We start from the raw sequence: 14036 nt of genomic DNA, 5'->3' as shown, positions 1-14036 counted from the left end.
CCTGCTCCTGGCTGTCCCCAGCCCCGCGCCATGGCGGGGGAACACAGTGTTTTGGCGCCTCCTCCTCTGTCACAATGTTTTTCAGCTCCACCAAGCAAAGTGTCCAATTAGAGCAGAGCCTCCTTGCTGCCATCTTTGCCGACATTTAATTAACATGCTGCTGCTGGCAGCCGCTGACAAATTCCAGAAACATGTTGTAAAGGGTTTTTGTCTTTACCCAGCATGGAAAATGAGGGTGTCATATCCCAAGGGGATGTGAATAGCTACTTTTGACTCCCCCCTCAGGTGTGAGAATTACAGCTAGATGCGGTGAAGAGACCTATCAGCCCTCCTACCTCCTTTTTTCCCCCCCTTTTCCTCTCCTGCTCCTCACATCATATCACCCTGGAAAACATGCAAGTTTTAGGCCTGATTTTCATTCCTGTCTCCTCCAACTCTGGCTGAAGCCTGATGGTCCAGTTAAGAGCTGCGGGCTGTGCTCTGGCGTCTACCTTTTCCCATCAGGATAGCACTGGTGAATGGAAGGAGTGGTCTGATGACACTGGAAGAAATGGCTGAAACCAAAGAGTAAAGGGTCTTGCCAGCCTGCGCCTTACGTGCAAACAAGGCTCCCAAGGAGCTGATGGAGGCCTCTGTAGAGCAGTTGAGAAGGTGAAGGTGGAGGCATGTAAAAGTGTAGCCGGACTCAAAGCTGGCCCTTGCCCAGGCCTTGGATGGCAGCGTGAGCACAGGGACAGCCACTGCCCCCCAGCACCCCCCGCAAACGCACCAGTCTGGCCTGTGCTTCCCACATGGGCTCGGCCCCACCGCGGAAAGTCCGGCTGCTGCCTCCAGCTGCTGTATTTTAAGGCACCAGGTCCTAAGGCAAGTGTCTCCACAGCCTGTGCTATCCCCGCGTTGCCATCGCTCCTGCATCCACTTCGGCCCCCAGGCACCGGGAGTGTCCCAGTGCCTGTGCTTTACCCCTGGCAGCCATGAGCTCCCCTAGCAGCTGCCCTATGCCGCCGGCAGGAGAGACAAGGTCTGGGCGACATCCCATCCTCTCCACTATTCACACAAGGGAGCGCAGGCCTGGAAAGAAGAACATGTTTTTATTTTATTCAAAACAGCTTGTCACAAAAGCGGGAGAGAAGGGCCAGGCCAGGTGCCTTGTCATCACAGGGAGAAAACGAGCCTTTGCCTCCCTCCCGGAGCAGAGGTCCGGGTCCTGTGGTGCGGGAAGAGGCGGCGGGGGCAGCCCCGCGGGTGGGAAGATGGCGGGCAGCCCCGCCACCCCCTTAAGGGGGCAGCGAGTGTGGCGGGGGGCGGCGGAGGGCCGTGGGCGGCTCAGGGCGAGGCGGGCTTGTCGGGGTTGTGCATATGGTACACGTCGCTCTCCTCGTCCTCCGGCACCTGCAGCGCGGCAGAGCCCCCTCAGTGCCGCGCCACGTCGGCCCCTCACGCCGCGGGGCGACAGCGCCATCTTGTGCCTCCCGCCCCCCTCCCCGCCGCCGGCCTCGACCTCAAACCCTGTCTCGGTGTCTTGGCCAGTCCGGCCGCCCTTCCTAGTCTCACCTCCCAGTAAATGTCGTCCTCAAAGCAGTTCTCGGCGGCGGCGTCGCCCCAAACCGGCAGCTTCAGGATGGCCCCTGGAAGCAGGCGGGCAGGGCAGTGGGCAGGGGGCCATAGTGCCGTGTGGGATGCAGGCAGGGTGCGGATGGCCGGAGTCCGCCCGTCCCGGCAGCAAAGGGGGCAAATGCAGCCCTGGCACGGTGCTCGGTGCCACAGGCTGGATTCAACCCTCGCCCCTCTGTGCTCCCCTCCCACTTACCCACAAGGGCTCCTCCGGCAAAAGCGATCAACAGAGACACCACAATGCCAGCCGCCTGGAACCCTCCTTGGACACTGGGTGTCCGTGTCCGGTACGTGCCAGTGAAGTCAAACACCTTGATGAGCCTGCCGAGGTCAGAAATGGCGAGGATTGCTCCTGGCAGGAGATCTTCCCCAGCTCTGGAGGAGCCGTGCTGCCCTACTCCCTCAGGGACTCCTCCCTACCCCTATCCCTCTTCTGCAACGGACCAGGAAAGTGTCGCAATGACACAAAACATGGCTCACTTCCTTCTCCTCTGGCCCCCAGCAAAACTCTACCTAGGAGGAGCCCAAAATATAAACATTTCTTTTGTATTTCAGACCTTCAGCCTTACCTGACCCCCGAAACAATGCAGGGATGGAAGGAGGTGCACTTCCCCACCCACTGTGCCCCAGAATAACGCCAAGCAGTAGGCTTGTGGCTCACTTTTCGAGGCCACCAGAAGTCAGCTACAAGAGATGAGTCTTTTATGCTTCAGTAACCCTGACACAGTCAGTGCACCCCATGATTTTGAGGGGGAAAGGGGCAACTCTGGACAATTAACAAGGGCTGTTAATCGCTCCTTGCTCCCAGCACAAGGAGCCCCAGGTAAAATCTATTCTCAGGGAAGATTTTCAAGCTGTCTTACCCTTCCTTTCCATACACATCCTCTGTGGCTGCAGCAGCAGTGATGGCCCCCACAATGCCCCCAATAAGGCCCGGCATGGCGTGGAGGTTGTGGATGCCGCACGTGTCCTGGATGTGCAACCTGGACTCCAAAAAAGGCTGAAGGGAAGGGAGGTAGAGAGATCAGGGACATGAGCACAGCCCTGGAAAGGATTAGTTCCTTCCATGGAGGACTGGGACAAGCAGAGAAGGAAGAGTGATGTTGTGTCCCATAAGAGAGCTAAGGGCTTGTAGAAAAAGATGTGAGCCAAGCTCAAGATAAAATAACAACATATCCTCCAAACACTCTCCTGTTGGGAGACTGAACTTTCCTGAGCATTTTGGGGCAGTAAATGGAGTCAGAAGTGCATCTACATGTGGAAAGCAGAAACCCTCAAAGGGAAGTGAATCCATTTCTGGTCTCCTTAACTGGACCAAGGCTGTAGACCCCTACAGCAGCACTCACCGTGAGGTAGACATACCCCACCGTGGACACGATGCCACAGATGAACCCAACAATGAGGGAGCCGTATGGAGTCAGCATCATCTCCGCACTGGTGCCCACGGCCACGCCACCCGCCAGCGTTGCATTCTGGATGTGTACCTGTAGAAGTAACGACCCTGTCTTGGCATCTCGGGGAGACTGCAGTTGCTCAGGGATGGTGCAAATGGCAAAGTGGGAGAATCAGCTCTGAACATGTTTCCAGAGGAAATATCAGGGCCCATTTTCCTGCTTGTTGGTGAAAAACAAGAGAACAGGCAGCCTCTGTCTGTAGCACAGGCGCACATAGACTCCCACTCCCCGTACCACACACATTCTTTGCATCCACAAATCTGGGTGGGGAGTTGTGATGAGATGGAAATTGTCTCACCCATGTGTCACGCAAGCTTTGCTGTCACAGAGACATGTCACCCACACACATAACACGTACAAGTCAGCCCCCCGATTGCTCACGAGCTGCCGCGCAGGCCCTGCTCAGCTTGCTGGAAAGCACTGCCAAACATGGCTCTGCAACACGCTCATCAACATGCTCTCTGGGCAGAGCAAGTCCAGTCCCTGCTGTGACATGGGCCACCATGTGCAGGGCATCACCCTGCACCTCAGGCACTGCAGGACTCACTTCCCACTTGCTTATGCAATATGGCCTCTGGGTTTCTGCCCAGATGCTGGTTTCACCATCGCGCCCTGAAACCCAGTATCTGTTCAGCAAAGGACAAGTGCCAATCATTTCCTGGACTCTCCGTCCACCTCATTATAAGTCTCCTGGGCAGCACAGGGCTCTCTGCTGCCCACTTACCATGTCAAGCTTGCCTTTCTTCTGCAGCATGCTGGAGAAGGCCATTGTGGTGAGGACACAAGCAGCCAGTGAGCAGTATGTGTTAATGGCAGCCCGGTGCTGGGCATCCCCATGGTCAGAAATTGCTGAGTTAAAACTGGGCCAGTACATCCATAGATACAGCGTACCTGGTGGGATGGGGAGGAGGGGACAAAGTAGATAAAGGGAAAAGAGAGAATACAGGGATTGAAAAAAACCTCTAAAGAAGATTTTTCTGCACAAGGGGAAGTTAAATCCTGTAGTCCAGCTGCTCCAGACCTACAACCCCCATGATGGGACCAGCATCAGGAGGGGCTGGCAGAGAGGGGGAACCAAAACATGTCCTTGTCTTCCCAGGCACCATCTCAGCACAGCCACTGAAGAAGGGAGCCGAGTAGCTCTGAGAGGTGGAAGACTGGGATACAGAGATTCTCAGGTGCAGATCCTGGTTTCAGTTTGGTTTTCCCAGAGACACAGGAGGGACCAGCCCTCTGCAGTCGAGTGGTCTGCAGGTACCAGCACCCTGAGGCAGGGCTGACTCACCGATCATAGCGAAGAGGTCGGAGTGGTACACGGAGCCCTGCTTGTCCTTGCTCTGCTCCAGGTTGGGTCTGTATAGGATGCGTGTCACTGTGAGGCCAAAGTAGGCTCCGAAGGTGTGAATGGTCATGGAGCCACCCGCGTCCTTAACCTGCAGCCATGGGAAAACAGAGGTTTGCTTCTGCAATTGCCACTTATTCTGGAGCAGAGGTCTGGTTTGCATCATGCCCAGCTTGTCTGCCCACTTGTCCTTCCAGCCTTCTCCAGTGGAGATGTGGACAAAAATGCTCTGGTCCTGCTATCTGTCCTGCTCGCTTGGTCCTGTGCATGGTCATGGCATTCCTCTTAGCTTGCTCTTGGAAGGCATTGAAGCAGAGAGGAGTTTTCTGACCTGTCCTCATGGCAAGTGGATTGCAGTGATAGCCAGGCTGGCTCCCATGTGTACTCAGATCTTCTGGGAGCTCATTTGCTTCCTAGTCCTCCAAGCCCTCTCTTGGAGGGCAGGAACCCTGCCTCTATCAGCAGACATCTTGTCCTCTTTGTCACTTGATTTCCTTCTACAACGCCCATATTCCAGCAGGGAAAACGGATGAGAGGGAAATCTCAGGCAAAAAGAGAGTGACTGGTCCTTTGTGCTAAGGAGACACATCTGCCTGGAGACACAGCAGAGGGACCCAGTGCTCTTGAATTGCCAGGCTTGTGTGTAAAACCCCAGAAGATCTCCCTTCTCAAGGAAGTACCACCCGCTGACCCCCTCCTTCATAATCTGTCTACTTTTTCTGCCTGAATTCTTGCATTTCAAATGCTTATGAAGGCAATGGCTTGGTGGAGCCATAGCAAAGGGAGACAATTTGGAGAGATGCAGAAAGGAAGGAGTGGAACCAAACGGGTGCTGCCTCACGCCTTACATGAAGCAGGTTGAGGAGGATGTACTCGTTCACCGCAAAGAGCGTGACTTGAAACAAAGTCATGATGAGAAGCTGTATGGGGCTGGTTTTGCCCAGGATGGCCCCAAAGGCAATGCACACAGAGCCCACGCAGAAATCAGCATTGATCAGGCTGGAAAAGGGGAAGGATAATTGTGGTTTAATGAGGAAATACTCTTCTGTAACTGACCCTCACTCACCCCCAGCCCTAGAGATCCCACCTGAAGACAAATAGGTGATTAGGAGCCAGCCCTGGATTTCCCACTGACCTTCCTCCCATCCTGATGCACTGACCAGGAAAGGTGCTTTCCCCCAAGTTATTTAAATAATGTGGATTATATATGTTCTCAGCGCTAGCATCCACGGTGCTTGGGACCAAGGGGTGATGCTCATTTCACATTTTCCTTTAAGCAGTACCACCATAATGGCAGGCACCTTTGGACTAAAAGGTGGAAAGCAAGTGGAGGTATGCGAAGGGAAGACAACAGTTTAGAGACTTGTTTGCACATAACGTAGGGACAGGTGCTGCTAGCTGCTTGGCTCCCATCCCAGCTCTTCCACTGGCCAGTCAAGAGGTGGTATCCCACAGCCCATCTCCTCCTTACTTCTCCACTCCAATGAGGATCTTCCCGCTCTTGAAAGAGTGGAACCAGCCTTGCATCAGGAGAGCCCACTGGATCCCAAAGGCAGCAAGGAGGAAATTGAAACCCACGGCTCCGAATCCATAACGCTTGAGGAACGTCATGAGGAAGCCAAAGCCCACAAATATCATCACGTGGACATCCTGGAAAGCTGTGCAGAGGGAAGGAACTGTCAGCTCTCTGGGGATAGCAGGGCTGCAAGTGCCATTTGAAGTTGGTTGTGAAAGGACAAGGACACTAACCACATCAGTGACAGTAAGGGGGAAATTCAAGGAAAAATGTGTGTTTGTCCCATGTCCCCACATTTCTAAATCTGAAAATGGCTCAGCTTTTGGAAACTGGCTTTTGGTTAAAAGGCTCAGTCTTGAAAGTAAAAAAATGTTTATTAAAAGCTGTATGCAAGAGAAGACTAGAGACTAATGGAGTGTGCAAAGGAAAATATTTTTCTATTCAGATTGGTTTTTTTCCCCTTTTGTAAAAAACTTGGAAAATGTCACATGAAACAAACAGTGAAGATTTGTTAAAAACACATAAATGGTCATTTTGGGTAGGCCCATCCAAGGCAGGGTTCTGGTGATGGCTCAGAGCAAGAAGAGTACAAGAACAAAGTTAGTTTACAAATACATTTTTAAATGCCACTGAAATCAGTGGCAAAATACCCTTGAGACCAGGATCCACCTTGTGAGATTCTGAGTGCTTAAACCAGAGAGACCCAGTTCTTCCCACAAATGCTCAGACCTGCTAGCTGGAGCCCCTCAGATGCCCTTCCCCGGGGGAAACCCAACCTGCCTGAGCCTCTTGAAAGAAATTCTTGGTGCAATAAACCTGCTGTACTTTTTAATGCTGCATGTTTCTATCAGATAAGCATCACTTAGCAATTAAGTGAGCTGAAATGCTACATGCTTACAAATTGAACCGTGCAAACTCTCACACTGCAGGCCACTCTGCCCATGAAAAGAGCAGGAGACCCAAGGCTGGGTTGCCCCACTAGGAAACTCCCACCAGCAAACCCACGCTGTAGAACAGGTAAACGCAGTATAGACGGAGCTATGCCAGCAAGTTCGGCATTATGCAGCACTCGAACCATTAAAGTCACTATAACCAGCAATGTCTGTGCACCTCAGAGAAGGTACAAACTCACGGCAAAGAAAATTCAGTGACTGAGAAACTGCTCTACCCTGAACCTGTGCTGAAATCCAGCAGCCCTGGATCTGCTCTTGCAGGGACTGCAGGGTTGTATCTGTTGCTTCCGCTAAGGGCTAGGGTTCATCCTTTGGTGCTTTGCAAGATTTTGCAACTTGTATAAGGATGAGCATTTGGACAGGCTCCAGCAATGTGGTGCCATATTGTAGAGACAAATTAACCTGCTTGTTTTTAAAAATGCCCCCCATGACTATGAAATTACTTGTAAAAAAATGAACAGACAAGATCCGCAGCTGACGCTGTTCAGCAGAGGTCACTTCAAATGCGCCTCTTCGCATGTCCTAAGAACCAGTCTTCCTAACTCTGGCTTTACTATACAGTCCCATAGACTTTCCCTCTGCAGCTGTATTTATTCTCCCTACCTCTCTTCTCCAGCGTAAGCTAGAATTACCTGCTGCTATTTGCATTATATATTCCCACTTTCATCCTAAAAGCAGAAACACACAGGTCAGAGTTAAAGCTGCAGACTGTGCCCCCTCCAAACACACAGAGGATCCCCACTGTGTGCTAGACCCTGTACAAACCCAGTAGAAAGAGCAGGTCTTTCTTCAAACTGCACCCAATCTAAAGCTTTTTGCTAAACCTTGCATTTGTTTTCCCTTGAGAAGAATGTTGGCATCAATCAGTGGCAGCCCAGGCACTGCTATGCCCTAAAGGTTTTGTGACCTTGCTTTTGTGGGAGTGCAATTACTGTCGCTATTGAGAGGAAGTGTTTGGGCTTTGGGAATGCTACCTGTGCTGAAGAATCTCATTTCTTTTCCCTCGGGAGCAGGGATTCCCATTAGGGAATATCAATGTGCAATTCAAAATGAGAAGGAATTATCTCACTGACTGGACCTGGCAATGGGCACCACTAACACAACCGCGCATAGGCTTCCTCCTGCGTGCCTTCCCATCATCTCTGGGCTTGGAGGACTCGTCAGTTTGTCAGTCCTATCCCACTGCCATTGCAGACAGGTCCTATGGGCAGCAGCAGTCGCAGACATGTTAATATAAATGATCCTCGGGTGTTCAACTATCGCACTCTCTTCTGAGCAGCGCTGGAGTGACACAGGGATCAAAATGCCAGAGCTCAGTCCCCTTGCCACGTTTGTCCATCTCCATCTTTGCAGAGAGAGAATATTTCTTATTAGATAATGGAGAAAAACCATCTGTGCTTTTGGGCATGTGAGCCCTTCCTCAGGTCTGGAACAGAAATGTAATTCTGAAGAGCTAAGCAGTTGCTCTTAGGTTGATTTAGCTGTGTGAATCCATGTAGCCATTTGAGGGGGATTATTTGGCACTGCAGAGCAGGGGTGGGATATGAGGACAGAAGAAAAGTCATGTCCTTAGCTCCTACAATCTCCTTCTTGGACCCCTGATCTCCTCCCAGCACATCAGTGAGAACAGCAGCCCTTGGGCACTGCTGCTGCTTCACACCGACCTGCGTTAGTCCCAAGGGCAGATCTCAAGGGAGAGCCCAGGCAGCCACAGCCATAGACTAACCCGGAGGCCAGCTGAGCAGTGGGTTTCTGTAAGCAAATCCTTTTCTGAACTAGCTAATCCTCAGCAGCTACAGGTTTCTATAGCTCCTTTGATTTAGCAGGTGTTTTTAATGGAAATGTTCTAAATAGATGCATGACTCAGGCCTGTTGCTTCCTTGGAAACAATTGCCTACAGAAGCAGCCTGTTCCCAACGGCTCACAAAGATGACCAGCCCTGGAGATCAAAGCTGGCTAGAGGCACCTCCTGGCCAGAAGGGCTTTAACTACCTGAATAATCCCCATGGCAATACCATGTGGTGACCCAAGAGCCCTGGGAACCTGGCAAGTTAGGAGGACTCTGGCATCGAAATGCCAGTAGCTAAAGGGTAATTTACTAGTGTGGGGGAGGACGTAGGAAGGGGAGGAAGATGTCACAGGATCTCAACAGCCGTTCCTCCGTATGCACAGAAAAGCTTGCTCTGATCCAGAGCTGAAGGAGGGGGCAGCAAGCCGAAACTTGCAGGGTGCTAGGAACACGTCAGCCCTATTCCTGGAAAAAAGATGTTATGTGCTGGTGTCACAGTACCCTGATGGAACCTCAAAAGCATTGGAGGGCCACAAGGCTTTTATCTTGCTCTTTGGTGTACCCCAAACCAGCCTCAAGGCTAGAGCCCGACTTCCCAGCAATTGGTGAGTATGTTGCCTCTGACAGGCTCTGCCATGGGATGGGATGGATGGGATGGGGACCAGCCAGCACCAGGACTAGGCTTCCCAAATACTCACATGGGTATCGGAAGTAGAAATCATTCTCTATGTCGCTGGTTAGGTTCATCTCTCGCTTCTCTTCCTCCCAGTGCGCATCAGCTTCGGGGCTGAAGCGCACGAAGACCCCGAAGAGGACAATCATGGCCACCTCCCAGAGGAGGCAGACGAGTGGGAGCCGCCAGCGCATGTACGTGTTTTTCGCCATCCCCTGGTGCCTCGGCCGCTCCATCCACAGGAATCCCCGGGGGCTCGGCAGACCGTGTGAGCCTGCGTCCCCCGTGCCTGGCCAAGGCAGGTGACATATATAGGTCTGAGAGGGCGAGGTGGGGCCCAGGGAGGTGCCTCCAGCAGGATCACGTTTCAGAGCCCGGGACCTTCAGCAGGCTTGCTCCTCTCGCCCTCTTGGGAGGAGGGACAGGTCTCTGCACCTTTTCTCTGAGCAGCTCAGAGCACCTCTGAGCCCTGCCTCCCTGGGGACAAGTAGCCGTGGAGGCCAGTGCGAGTGGGGAGTGGAGCCCGGGCGTCCTGCCCCTTGCTCTGCCCGGCCCCACGCCCCTTCCCTTCCCCTTGCAGGAGCACCTGACCCCTGCTGCCCAAGCGCCCTCCCTCCCTGCACTGGGTGGTCCCCTTGCCACCTCCCCCCCCCCCCCCCCCCCGCCCCGGCTCTGTAAGCACCCTTCCCCAGCCAGCACCAAGGGTGAAGGCAGGGTGCCCCTTGCTCCAGCTCTCAGCTGTCCCCCCTGTCTTGCAGGGTGCAGCAGCAGCCCCAGGAGGTCCTTTGCCCTTGGGTGAGACTGTCCTGCTCCTCGCTTTGCAGTGTGCACCGGGACAGTTGCCCACACTGTGTGAGCCAGGATGGAGGTGAGTGAGGACGGGCTTGCCACCCCATGCAGGGCAACTCGCAGAGTGTCTTGGGGAACACCAAACTGTCACCAGGGTCTGTTTCCTCCCGCGAGTTTCTGTCCTGGGTGCGGAGATGGGGGGACATGGCCCTGCTGCAGTGGGGGTCTGTCCAGGGCTGTCCACCCTCTACCCAGAGCAGTTGGCTCTCTTTGACCAAGAGCAAATGCAGCTGAGCCCAGGGGCCACACTCCCTTCCGATGACCAGGAGAAGATGAGTTGTGGAGCCTCCACACGTCCCTGCCAAGGCTGCCTGAGTCACTGGGCTGGGCGCGGATCTCACTGTTTGCTTTTGGAAAAGCAGTCAGTGGGGCAGTCCCAGGAGGAAGAGGAAGATGTATGCTTCAGATGAAATGCCAAGATCCTGCACACATGCACAGACATGCGACAGCTCCACTAAGGCTGCCATACATCTATAAGGATGTAGAAGTGACACGTCCCATCGTTTCCCAGAATGATTTACCCAGCGCATCATCCCGGCAAGACAAGGCAAGCTGGGGCTGCATGAAGCAGTCCAGTACTCTGAGATGGTGTTGGAAATGGGGCTGGAGACCTCATCACCACAGCCTAAACGTCCCCTCCTCTGGTATGGGGCTTCCTTTACTTAATAAACGTAAACACAATGCTCCTTTTTCCCCATGGTTTTGAATCATGTGCTCTTTTCCCAAAGAGCCAGGTGAGTCCTCCAAGCAGATCCCAGCTTCTTCCTCTGCCTGCAGATCCTTGAGATGCCTGTCAGTCTTCAAGAGATGAAAGACTGCAGCCCAGGCAAGCTGCCCAAATTTGCTGATGGCATCTAATTGTGGCCCGCCGGCTGAGCAAGCAGCACTGATTTCTGTGTTGATTAGGCAATAATTTGAGTTTATTATTTATTCTTGTTTGCTTTCTTCTCAAAATGACGGATGGCAGAAAAAAGCTGTGGATGGTCTTGAAGAGACTGATGGCCACGCAAAATCATTCTCCAATCTCATTTGGGCCCTGTGCAGGCAGAGGCAGCTTTGGGAAGAGCCAGGGAGATGCAGTTCACGAGCACTTCTGTATGGCAGAGGAACCAGCTAGAGATCCAGACACACGAGGGAGGGTCAGCTGGCACTAAGACAGCAAGTGAACCCAGACAGCAAGTGAACCTGGACCATGGGAGAGCATCAGGGTGCAGGCTCCTTCCTGCAGCCCCGGGGGAGCACTGGGAGTTTGGGACTGCAAAATAGTGCTGCACTTGTCTCTGCAAGGGTCCAGAGCAGCACCACTCCCCTCCTGTCCATGCTGGGGCTGAGGAAAAGGGAACTCCATCTGCCCAGCCCTTTACCCTGCACAAGCAGAGCTTCAGCCGGCTTTGGCTGGACCATGGTCACGTGGTGGGGACACCTAAAACAAGTGGATGTTGTTGTTCTGAGGACGGGTGCTCCCTCGAGCAATGCTACTCAGGGCCTGCCCACTATGTTTTTGGGTCTCCCATTACACAGGGTTTCTGCAGGGCAGTCTCAGCTGTACGCACTAGGAAAGAAGAGATCTCCAGCTAGAAAGAAGCTGAAATCCCTAAACAATACCCGAGCCCTAATTGCTAGAAGCACTGTTGATAGTTGCATGTTCTCCTGCCAGCTACATGGTAGGACCAGTCTTCAGCCCCACCCTAGAACAGCTCTTGGACACCTTGAGAAAGGCAACACAGAGGCACAGAGGAGCATTTTAGAACACAGGGGAACTTGCTATGGCCTGGTAGTGTAGCCACCAGCAGTTATGCTCTGTTATTACCCTTTAGCAGAAGAAATCAAACTGCAGAGCTTTCCAATCCAGGGTCTCACTAAAATGGCAGCATCCCTAGAAAAGCAGCTTGTGAAGCCTTTGCAGAGCCCAGGAGGCAGCAGCTCTGTCCCACCCGCTGTCCCCGGCCCCTCTCTCCTGTGTCTGGAGGATGAGGACAAAGGCTAATAGCTTTTCCGCTGGCCTGATAGTCTCGCCTTGCTGCACTGCCTTGCACTGCCCCTCCTTATCGACCCTCAGATCAGCACTTTGCCACTGCAGTCCCATCCAAGCTGGCATGCTCTGCTGGCTGCCCACGCTGTGAGAGCCCATTAAAGGACCGGCTTCTCTCCAGGCTCCTTTGCGGGACCAGGGTAACACTGGAAAGGCTGATGGGACTGTCCCAGCACAAATGCCTGCAGTGATGCTGGCAGAGAGCTTCCTACGGTGGGTTAGACCAAGTCTTTTGCATCCATCCTACAAGGTACCTACCTAACTGTGTGGTAGGATGCATGGGGCAGATTTCACCATGCCCCAGTCACAAATATCTAGCTTCTTAAAAGCCCCATTGGAAACTCCATGCTGGTGTGAGCCAGCACGGTGCCCACTGAAGGCAATGCTTGCCTGCTCCACCACTGAATTTGGCCCATCATGTCCAGCACCCATAAGAATGGTAAGGTTTCCCCCAAAAAATCAGCGGGATGATGCTGGGGGAAGAGGGGCAGGTATCTGGAGATGTGGGACTAGGGCTGGCAACGGTCATGGGAAGGCTCTGGGTGAGGGTTGTAGAGTACTGGTCCCAGCTGGGTCTCTCCCAGTTTCTCACTTTTATGAGCACTAAAAATATTTGAGAGATATTAAAAAAAAATCTAAAGCACACAGAAATCCCTCCTTCTTGCCTGGAGGCCTTGGGGCAGCTTCACCCTGGAGAGGAAACAATGGGGGTCACTTGGGCCACTGTGAACTGTCTCGGAGTTCTTATCACAGCCAACACTGGGCCAAGGTGTTGTGCCAGCTCTGAGAGGTGACTGGAAAGCTGAGAATCCCGGGGGTCTGGAGGTGCCCAGGGGAGGACAGAGCTGGAAGCACCATCTCCACTGTCTGCAGCATTGTGGGCGCTGGCCTGACAGTCCCTGCCTGCTTACCCTCGCCATTCCCTCCTTTATCTCCTGGCAGTTCCAAGGATTCACCGGAGTGAGGAAAACCGGGTAAAACCAGGCAATATCAGAACTTCTCCAGGGGAGGGACATGAGGCTGTAGCAGGCAGCAAGCCTTGTTCCTGGCTGGACTTACCCTGGAGCTCATGCTGGCTTGCCTAGCACACTGGTGAGCAGATCAAATTCTCTCCCATTAAGACAGAGAACCAAGGAATTCGCCTCCCCAGGAGGCATCAGTGACCTCCCATGTCATGCTACACCCAGGCCAAAGCCACCTCCAAGGACTTTAATGCCCAAGAAGCACATTCGACCCTTCCAGCCTGCCCCCTTCCCTTCCTGCAGCTCCCTCCCTTCTCAGACGACTCCTGGAGATCCACCTAGAAGCCCTTTGCCCAGCTTGACTTGCTCTCCAGAAGTAGTGGGCAGCAGCCACTACCAGTTTTTGGGCACGTGGGGTGGAGAGGGCACTAGAGGGTAACGATACGGGGAGGCTCAGAAGCCTTCACGCAGCACAAGTGAGTCTCAGGGCACTGCCCAGCATCAAAGGTGACTCGTTCCTTGTGCAGGTCCTTGAGGAGTGTCCTGAAAGCAAAGCCTCTGAGTCAATCCAAAATAAAAACTTTTTTAGCTGGCTCAGCAGAATGGCAAACAAATTTTCCACTGGGGCGGGACAGAGTGGTGGTACGGTGGGAGATCAAGCAGTTCATTTAGGTCTGGGTTTTCTCAGCCCTTTTTTCAGCCCTCACCATTAAATATCACTTGGAGAGAAATGTTGGAAAAAGGTCAAAATAAAGTAAGACTTTTTTAAAGTTACATAAAACCCTATCTGGACCAAAGTGTCAACCAAACTTAAGCCCAATTTACAATGATTTTTCTTGTGCCCTCTCCTTC

At 53.0% G+C, this 14036-nt stretch overlaps 1 protein-coding gene across 1 annotated transcript; it reads right to left on the bottom strand.

Annotated features, from left to right (window-relative positions):
* Positions 1-1072: 1072 nt before the first annotated feature.
* Positions 1073-9894, bottom strand: RHCG (Rh family C glycoprotein). The gene is made up of 10 exons (XM_054836770.1): positions 9367-9894; positions 5882-6068; positions 5259-5409; positions 4354-4501; positions 3793-3959; positions 2961-3098; positions 2478-2614; positions 1811-1935; positions 1555-1628; positions 1073-1392 (listed from the first exon to the last, which is right to left on the bottom strand). Exons 1-10 carry the CDS (start codon positions 9575-9577, stop codon positions 1327-1329), a joined length of 1404 nt encoding a protein of 467 aa, XP_054692745.1. The 5' UTR covers positions 9578-9894; the 3' UTR covers positions 1073-1326.
* Between the last annotated feature and the right edge of the window lie 4142 nt (positions 9895-14036).

This window comes from Grus americana, chromosome 10 (assembly GCF_028858705.1).
Source record: "Grus americana isolate bGruAme1 chromosome 10, bGruAme1.mat, whole genome shotgun sequence".
Taxonomy (NCBI): domain Eukaryota; kingdom Metazoa; phylum Chordata; class Aves; order Gruiformes; family Gruidae; genus Grus; species Grus americana.
The sequence above is the reverse complement of the archived record's forward strand: the minus strand, read 5'-3'. Positions and strand labels throughout refer to the sequence as shown.

What these genes read in the sequence shown, in the direction of transcription:
- RHCG (XM_054836770.1), bottom strand. Translation starts at nt 9,577, where the DNA reads ATGGAGCGGCCGAGGCACCAGGGGATGGCGAAAAACACGTACATGCGC. An exon ending in TCCTCCTCAACCTGCTTCAT is followed by an intron (nt 4,502 to 5,258) that starts GTAAGGCGTGAG and finishes CCATGGCTGCAG; the next exon opens with GTTAAGGACGCGGGTGGCTC. An exon ending in TGCCGGAGGAGCCCTTGTGG is followed by an intron (nt 1,629 to 1,810) that starts GTAAGTGGGAGG and finishes GCCTGCTTCCAG; the next exon opens with GGGCCATCCTGAAGCTGCCG.